Here is a 10,038-nt window from a genome sequence, read left to right on the forward strand (position 1 = left end):
CGCACCAAGAGTCGAGGTTCCTGAGCACTCTGGAGCATGGTTTCATCAAGGATCTCTCTGTACTTTTCCGTTCATCTTTCCTCGATCCTGACTAGTCTCCCAGTCCCTCCAATGAAAAACATCCCACAGCATGATGCTACATACCAACCATGCTACACCGTAGGGATGGTGCCAGGTTTCCTCCAGCGTGAAGCTTAGCCTTCAGGCCAAAAGGTTCAATCTTGGTTTCATCAGACAGATAATATTGTTTTCTCATGGTCTGAGAGTCTTTAGTGCCTTTTGGCAAACTCAAGCGGGCTGTCATGTGCCTTTTACTGAGGAGTGGCTCTCCGTCTAGCCACGCTACAAAGGCTAATGGTGTAGTGCTGCAGAGATGGTTGTCCTTCTGGAAGTTTCATCTCCACCAGAGGAACTCTGGAGCTCTGTCAGAGTGACCATTGGGTTCTTAGTCACTCCCTGACAAGGCTTCTCCCCGATTTCTCAGTTTGGCTGGGCAGCCAGCTCTAGGAAGAATCTTGGTGGTTCGAAAACTTCTTCCATTTAAGAGATGAGGAGGCCACTGTGTACTTGGGGACCTTCAATGCTGCAGACATTTTTTGGTACCCTTCCCCAGATCTGTGCCTTGACACAATCCTGTCTCAGAGATACAGACAATTCTTTTGATTGGTTTTTGCTCTGACATGCACTGTCAACTGTCTGACCTTATATAGACAGGTGTGTGCCTTTCCAAATCATGTCAAATCAATTGAATTTACCACAGGTGGACTCCAATGAAGTTGTAGAAACATCTTAAGGATGATCAATGAAACAGGATGCACCTGAGCTCAATTCGAGTCTCATACAACAGGTCTGAATACTTATGTAAGTAAGGTATTTTTATATATATATATATCAGTGGGGAGAACAAGTATTTGATACACTGCCGATTTTGCAGGTTTTCCTACTTACAAGCATGTAGAGGTCTGTCATTTTTATCATAGATACACTTCAACTGTGAGAGACGGAATCTAAAACAAAATACACAAAAATCACATTGTATGATTTTAAGTAATTATTTGCATTTTATTGCATGACATAAGTATTTGATCACCTACCAACCAGTAAGATTCCAGTCTCACAGACCTGTAAGTTTTTCTTTAAGAAGCCCTCCTGCTCTCCACTCATTACTGTATTAACTGCACCTGTTTGAACTCGTTACCTGTATAAAAGACCTGTCCACACACCAATCAACAGACTCCAACCTCTACACAAGGCAAGACCAGAGAGCTGTGTAAGGACATCGAGGGATAAAATTGTGACCTGCACAAGGCTGGGATGGGCGACAGGACAATAGGCAAGCAGCTTGGTGAGAAAGCAACAGCTGTTGGCCGAAATTATTAGAAAATGGAAGAAGTTCAAGATTACGGTCGATCACCCTTGGTCTGGGGCTCCATGCAAGATTCTACCTCGTGGGGCATCAATGATCATGAGGAAGTGAGGGATCAGCCCAGAACTACACGGCAGGACTGGTCAATGACTGAAGAGAGCTGGGATCACAGTCTAAAAGAAAACCATTAGTAACACACTACGCCGTCATGGATTAAAATCCTGCAGCGCACGACAGGTCCCCTGCTCAAGCCAGCGATGTCCAGGCCGTCTGAAGTTTGCCAATGCCCATCTGGATGATCCAGAGGAGGATGGGAGAAGGTCATGTGGTCTGATGAGACAAAAATAGCTTTTTGGTCTAAACTCAACTCGCCGTGTTTGAGGAAAAGAGAAGGATGAGTACACCCCAAGAACCAATCCCAACCGTGAAGCATGGAGGTAGAAACATAATTCTTTGGGGATGCTTTTCTGCAAAGGGCACAGGACGATGCACCGTATTGAGGGGAGGATGGATGGGCCATGTATCGCGAGATCTTGGCCAACAACCTCCTTACCTCAGTAAGTAGCATTGAAGATGGGTCGTGGCTGGGTCTTCAGCTCGACAACGACCCGAAACAACCACAGCCAGGGCAACTAAGGAGTGGCTCCGTAAGATGCAAATCTCAAGGTCCTGGAGTGGCCTAGCCAGTCTCCACGACCTGACCAATTAGAAATCTTTGGAGGGAGCTGAAAGTCCGTATTTGGCCCAGCGACAGCCCGAAACCTGAAGGATCTGGAGAAGGTCTGTATGGAGGAGTGGGCAAATCCTGCCTGCAGTGTGGTACAAACCTGTTCAGAACTACAGGATAACTATGATCAGCTGTAATTGCAAACAAGGTTTCTGTACCAAATATTACAGTTCTGTTTTTGATAGTATAAATACTTTGTCATGAATAAATGAATGCAAATGAATTACTTAAAAATCATACAATGTGATTTTCTGGATTTTTGTTTTAGATTCCGTCTCTCACAGTTGAAGTGTACCTATGATAAAAATGACAGACCTCTACATGCTTTGTAAGTAGGAAAACATGCAAAATCGGCAGTGTATCAAATACTTGTTCTCCCCACTGTATATATATATATAAATTAGCAAACATTTCTAAAAACCTGTTTTCGCTTTGTGATTATGTGGTAGATTAACGAGTAAAAAATAAAAATGAATCCATTTTAGAATAAGACTGTAACGTAACAAAATGTGGAAAAAGTCAGGGGTCTGAATATTTCCCGAATGCACTGTATATTTAGGAATAAAGTGACAGGTAGTAAACAGTAGCAGCAGCGTATGTGATGAGTCAAAAAAGTTAGTGCAAAAAGGGTCAATGCAGATAGCTATTTGGTGAACTATTTAACTAACTATTTAGCAGTCTTATGGCTTGGGGGTAGAAGCTGTTCAGGGTGCTGTTGGTTCCAGAAATGGCGCATCTGTACTGCTTGCTGTGCGGTAGCAGAGAGAACAATCTATGACTTGGTTGGCTGGAGTCTTTGACAGGTTTTAGGGCCTTCCTCTGACACTGCCTGGTATAGTGGCCCTGGATTGCAGGGAGCTTGGCTCAGTGATGTACTGGGCCATCCACACTACACTCTGTATCGTTTTGCGGTCAGGTGCCAAGCAGTTGCCATACCAAGCGGTGATGCAGCCAGTCAAGATGCTCTCAATGGTGCAGCTGTATAACTTTTTGAGGGGGAAGAAGTGTTGTCGTGCCCTCTCCACAACTTGGTTGGTGTGTTTGGACCATGATAGATCCTTGGTGATGTGGACATAGAGGAATTTGAAGCTCTCGACCCGCTCCACTACAGCCCTGTTAATGTGGATGGGGCGGCCCTCCGTTTCCTGTAGTCCACGATCAGCTCCTTTGTCTTGCTGACGTTGAGGGAGAGGTTGTTGTCCTGACACCACACGGCCAGGTCTCTGACCTCCCTATAGGCTGTATCATCATCGTCCGTTATCAGGCCTACCACCGTTGTGTCGTCTGCAAACTTAATGATGGTGTTGGAGTCGTGCGCGGCCACGCAGGTGTGGTTTAACAGGAAGTACAGGACTAGGTACGTACCCCTGAGGGGCCCCCGTGTCCAGTTCTTTAGACGGCCGTGACACATCTGTGGATCTGTCTCGCCCTCCCTCTCTCTCTGTCTGTTTCTCGCTCCCTCTTCCTCAAACTGCACTTTGAAAATCACCCTTCAAAATGAGTCATCCAATGTAATCATACTCTACATGAACAGAATTAAGGAAATCTGGCTTAGGGCTTCCAAAATGCTAGAAATGACCCTGATGGTAAAACTTTAAAAGAAATCTACATTTTCACAATCTGATAGGGTTAAGTGCCTTGCCCAAGGGCACATCTACAGATTTTTCACCAAGGCATCACTTGAATTCGAACTAGCAACCTTACGAATACTGGCCAAATGCTCTCAACCGCTCGGATACCTGCCTCCCCGTTTCCACTAGGAAAGACCCAACCACAGCTGCCAAGAGAACACTCCAAGTTTCAAAGAGTCATAGAAGATTTTGAGAAACATTAAGGAGCAATTTTGAAAAAACAAAAAACTAAGTAATCATACCATATTTTGAAAACGTTATAGAAAATCCCACTGTCAGACACAATCCATCAAAGTCACATCTAATATCATCTCTAAAACAGCAAATATTTCATTATTTAAGCCTAAAACCTGTTTTACACAAGCCACATAAGCAGCTGCTTAGGGCCCTGTGGACAATAGAGGGCCCCCAACTAGGAAGTCAGTTGGGGTCTTAACTTACTGTTAGTAGAATACACAACGTGCTAGCTTAACTATTTCAAAATGTGGTAATGCATCAGCAGTTGTCCTATTGATATTTCAGTCAATTTTCCCATGTCAGCTGCCATTTTATAGATTGCTAAGTAAGTTAGTCTAGCCAGCAATCTAAACCTTATAGTTATCATGGCCGAATGACTGACCGGGTACGCAGGGCATGTGCCCAGGGGTTCTGACCTCTAGGGAGCCCCCAATGATTTTGTCAGTCACTCTCACTCGGATATCATATGAACATGGCATAAGTCATGGTAAAATGTGTAGAATTGCAGGAAATTACTGCGAAATTTTTTATCTCCGTCGTGTTTAAAATGTTTTGTCCCTGATGGTGACACTTGCAAAAATGTAGAGATCTACATTTTCACCATCTGGCCAATGGTGAGTCATGAGGATGGGGAGTTGTTAACTGACTGTACTCCTCCAAAACAAGAGATATCAATCAGCACTGGTATTGGTCGCCCAGCTTCGATAGGTCTGTATAAACAAGCCTTCCAGATAAACCATGAGTCATAGAACAGACATGTCGCTGGACAATCACATTACCAGGGGACTCTGAAGCTCTGACTGCTCGTCCTCCCATTGAGTGTGGGCGTGTCATAAAGGAGACTGCACAGAGTCAGATAAAAGGACTGAAAAGGGAGGAAAAATAAGAAGAAGACAGAGGACTAGTAATATAATATCTTTCAAGGTTGGAAGTTCATCTGGTTTGAGAGGTGCTGATAGTCTCCCACACAAATCTTTATCACTGACAAACTAACTAACGACGAAGGAATGTGTTGGTGGCATACACAATGAAGACTCTCCTATGAGGTGATGCCATTGAGAACAAAAAGTGTAATGGTTACTGCTTTATTTGGTGGACATTTTGTACTGTATTTGATAGACTCAGTCAATCCATGTCCAGCTAAACACACTTCATGTTTCATGTATAACAGATATTGAGGGTTTCAATGGTCAACAGTGACATGACCTCAGCAAGTTGCTCATTTCACATTAGTTTGCACTGCTTTGAAAATGAATACCTGGTCATATAATAATAATGTCCTTAGCTGTCGTAGTTTTCCAACCCTACAGTCTTTAGTATGTAAATACAAAATGTTGATGCTGATAAAATATCTTAAATGATATCACATATTTTCTTCAAATCTGAGACTGATTCCCTAGGCAGTGTACCTCTGGTAAGGTTCATCCAAACATTGTGACCAATCATTTACAGTAGCAGGCATCTGGTCCAATATCTCACCAATCTGATCCTTATAAATTTAATTTGTTTATATTCATTTTTAACACACATCCTTAACATCACACCAATTGTGTTATAAAACCTACACAGCCTTTGACTAGTGATTTGAGGCATCAAAACATACATTTGCTCGCTCCCTTTGGTTTCGTTTGTAAAGCAAGATTAGTCCCCATACTGCAAGATCGTGAGCAATTATTGTGTAGTGAGAGTATTCCGAATACAAATCTGAATATTCTGACGGTAGGAAGTGAAACACAGACAAGGACAACCTGACCACAGTGTCCTGCTAAACAATATAATGATGTTATATGGTCCTGCAGGACACCCCATCCACATAGTTTAATTTAGCAAAGCAAATAGGGTTAAGGGCCTTGCCAAAGGGAACGTCAACAGATTTAACAACTAGGCGTCTCCGGGATTCAAACGAACAACCTTTCGATTACAGGCCAAATGCTCTTAACCCCTAGGATACCTGCGCCTCGTTTACACTAGGAACGACCCAACCACAGCTGACAAGAGACAACACCAAGTTCCAAAGTCAAATATTTTTAAAAACATGAAGGTGCAATTTTGAAACAACAAAAAACAAAGAAATCATATCATACTTTAAAAACGTTGAAGATAATCACAGTGTCAGACACAATTCATCAAAATCACATCTAATATAATCTCTAAAACACAAATATTTCATTATCTGAGCATAAATCCGTTACAAAACTTATAAAAAGGGTTTTATGCTAAGATGCTACCTCTGAAGTTATTAGAAAACAACTTATTTTCATAATGGCTTCTTAACAGGCTATTTGGCATCCAACACGATATTCCCGAAATGCTAAACAGTCTATTTCATTTATTTGAATGAATCTAAACAAAAACACAGTTTTAGTCGCATATTTGTATTACTTCAAATTAGTTCATATTGGCACTTTTTATCGAGTGATCAATAATTAAGACATTTTTATTACTTGCATCAAGTTTAGTTTAGTTATTGTTTTGTTAGTTGTTGCAATGTAGCATAACTGAGTCTGATGAAGGATACATTGTTAGCTCAGTAATGGTATTCATAATAGTAATGAATAATTATTATTATCGTTATTATATGGATGTGTATTTATTATTATTATTGCTTGTTTTATTTTCTAAGTGTTTATGCTATTATCAAATGTAGCCAGTGGACTGATTTAGAACGTTTCCAATTCAATATGGTAAGTTCCAGAAAAACAAACCAATAACTTTTCAAAATACTTCAGTAATATGTCTAGATTATTGCACATATTTCTTGGATTGTCAATTATCAATGCAGCTGCAATTTTAGCAACACGCTTTATAAAATCCGCTTACCTGCAGCGAGACAAACTGGCAGCAGCAGCCTGAAGATCAGTCCGCACACCACCTGGGAAGCCATTCCTTAAGATTTATCAAATATAAACAGGCAGCTGTCTTATTGTGATACGCTGCTATCTGGCATTGGGGAATCTTAATGCACCCGTCCAGCTCTCTCCAAAGTCCAAGTGACAGGGCATTGTCCCGTTGGTGTCTCCAACATCCTTTTTAGAAGTCCAAGTCCAAAACAGCGCTTTTGATAAGCCATAGCCAACAGCCGAGAAAAGTTTAGGCACAGCTGCTTCCTCTGCCCTTAGTTTCGACACCCCATATCCAAGACCCTAAACATCTGGGCCAGTAGGATAACAATCGTTACGCGGAGTAGCACACCATTTCTAACAGGGGGAAACTGTGGTTGTAACAACAGTGTTGCAGTTTATCCACACTAGGCTACCTGTTGATAACGGTTGGACCACGCTTATAGTAAATAAATACTTGCCCAAATTCCAGCGCCGTGCTTAAAACAGAAAACAATTATGAAATACGGTCAGCAAGTTGCATATTCATAATCTCCGTCTTGGATAGTTAACGGAGTTTGTCAAGCGTCCTGTTTCTTAATTCTCCTTTAGTTTGGTAAGAGAAGACACTTGGAAATGCGTAAAAGCGTGACTATAATTTCTTTCGGAGTAGCTTTAACAGACATCGCGCACGCCCCAGCCCCGCACAGCTCTATGCTTTACCTCATATGATGACACTTTTCTCCTCCTCAATGAAAACTTCACAAGACCACCCTGTAACTGACAAATGACTCCACCATTCAGAAGTCAGGCAAGAATTAGGGATTGATGCCTAGTCCCCAATGAGGAGGAGCGGGAGGTAGACGCAGGGCAGGGCTGTGAGCGTGTAGCCTAGCCTAACATGTTGCTCGCTCCTCCTCTGAGAGAGCCGCAGGCGTGGCTACCGCATTCCAAGCCCTCCTCTGGGTCAGGTAACTCCAACCCTCACAGATTCCAAGCGGGGCCGATTTTACGCGACTAACGGGAAAAGGGGAATATGGGTTGAGCCTTGCACAGGGACAGGTCATGGACTAGTAGTTCACTATTATATTATTTGGATATGATCTACACAATCTATATAATGTTGTTATAACTATAGAGATAGAGCATGTTCACACACACACACACACACACACACATGTGTGTGTGTGTCGTGTGTGTGTGTGTGTGTTGTGTGTGTGTGTGTGTGTGTGTGTGTGTGTGTGTGTGTGTGTGTGTGTGTGTGTGTAACATGCTCTATCTCTATAGTTTATACAACATTATATAGATTGTGGTAGATCATATCCAATAATAATAATAGTGAACTACTAGTCCATGACCTGTCCCTGTGCAAGGCTCAACCCATATTCCCTTTTCCCGTTAGTCGCGTAAAATCGGCCCCGCTTGGAATCTGTGAGGGTTGGAGTTACCTGACCCAGAGGAGGGCTTGGAATGCGGTAGCACAGCCTGCGGCTCTCTCAGAGGAGGAGCGAGCACACATGTTAGGCTAGGCTCACCGCTCACAGCCCTGCCCTGCGTCTACCTCCCGCTCCTCCTCATTGGGACTAGCGCATCAATCCCTAATTCTTGCCTGACTTCTGAATGGTGGAGTCATTTGTCAGTTACAGGGTGGTCTTGTGAAGTTTTCATTGAGGAGGAGAAAAGTGTCATCATATGAGGTAAAGCATAGAGCTGTGCGGGGCTGGGGCGTGCGCGATGTCTGTTAAAGCTACTCCGAAAGAAATTATAGTCACGCTTTTACGCATTTCCAAGTGTTTCTCTTACCAAACTAAAGGGAATTAAGAAACAGGACGCTTGACAAACTCCGTTAACTATCCAAGACGAGGATTATGAATATGCAACTTGCTGACCGTATTTCATAATTGTTTTCTGTTTTAAGCACGGCGCTGGAAATTTGGGCAAGTATTTATTTTACTATAAGCGTGGTCCAACCGTTATCAACAGGTAGCCTAGTGTGGATAAACTGCAACATGTTGTTACAACCACAGTTTCCCCCTGTTAGAATATGGTGTGCTACTCCGCGTAACGATTGTTTATCCTACTGGCCAGATGTTTTAGGGTCTTGGATATGGGTGTCGAAACTAAGGGCAGAGGAAGCAGCTGTGCCTAAACTTTTCTCGGCTGTTGGCTATGGCTTATCAAAAGCGCTGTTTTGGACTTGGGACTTCTAAAAAGGATGTTGGAGAACCAACGGGACAATGCCCTGTCACTTGGACTTTGGAGAGAGCTGGACGGGTGCATTAAGATTCCCCAATGCCAGATAGCAGCGTTATCACAATAAGACAGCTGCCTGTTTATATTTGATAAATCTTAAGGAATGGCTTCCAGGTGGTGTGCGGACTGATCTTCAGGCTGCTGCTGCCAGTTTGTCTCGCTGCAGGTAAGCGGATTTTATAAAAGCGTGTTGCTAAAATTGCAGCTGCATTGATAATTGACAATCCAAGAATATGTGCAATAATCTAGACAATATTACTGAAGTAATTTGGAAAAGTTATTGGTTTGTTTTTTCTGGAACTTACCATATATTGAATTGGAAACGTTCTAAATCAGTCCCACTGGCTACATTTGATAATAGCATAAACACTTAGAAAATAAAACAAGCAATAATAATAATAAATACACATCCATATAATAACGATAATATATTTATTCATTACTATTATGAATACCATTACTGAGCTAACAATGTATCCTTTCATCAGACTCAGTTATGCTACATTGAACAAACTAACAAAACAATAACTAAACTAAACTTGATGCAAGTATAAAAAATGTCTTAATTATTGATTCACTCGATAAAAAGTGCCAATATGAACTAATTTGAAGTAATACAAATAGGCGACTAAAACTGTGTTTTTTGTTTAGATTCATTCAAATAAATGAAATAGACTGTTTAGCATTTCGGGAATATCGTGTTGGATGCCAAATAGCCTGTTAAGAAGCCATTATGAAAATAAGTTGTTTTCTAATAACTTCAGAGGTAGCATCTTAGCTATAAACCCTTTTTATAAGTTTGTAACGGATTTATGCTTCAGATAATGAAATATTTGTGTTTTAGAGATTAATTATTAGATGTGTTTTGATGAATTGTGTCTGACACTGTGATTATCTTCAACGTTTTTAAAGTATGATATGATTTCTTTGTTTTTTGTTGTTTCAAAATTGCACCTTCATGTTTTAAAAATATTTGACTTTGAACTTGGTGGTTGTCTCTTGTCA

The 10,038-nt window shown here is 41.6% G+C and overlaps 1 protein-coding gene across 1 annotated transcript in view; it reads right to left on the bottom strand.

Annotated features, from left to right (window-relative positions):
• LOC111953872 (piezo-type mechanosensitive ion channel component 2-like) overlaps nucleotides 1–7,589 on the bottom strand; it is a 167,413-nt gene extending 159,824 nt beyond the window's left edge. The window contains exon 1 of the mRNA XM_070435672.1: nucleotides 6,782–7,589. Within this exon, the coding sequence (XP_070291773.1) occupies nucleotides 6,782–6,845 (64 nt within the window). The 5' untranslated portion in view covers nucleotides 6,846–7,589. The remainder of the gene's footprint in view (nucleotides 1–6,781) is intronic.
• Between the last annotated feature and the right edge of the window lie 2,449 nt (nucleotides 7,590–10,038).

Source organism: Salvelinus sp. IW2-2015, linkage group LG27 (genome assembly GCF_002910315.2).
Source record: "Salvelinus sp. IW2-2015 linkage group LG27, ASM291031v2, whole genome shotgun sequence".
Classification (NCBI taxonomy): domain Eukaryota; kingdom Metazoa; phylum Chordata; class Actinopteri; order Salmoniformes; family Salmonidae; genus Salvelinus; species Salvelinus sp. IW2-2015.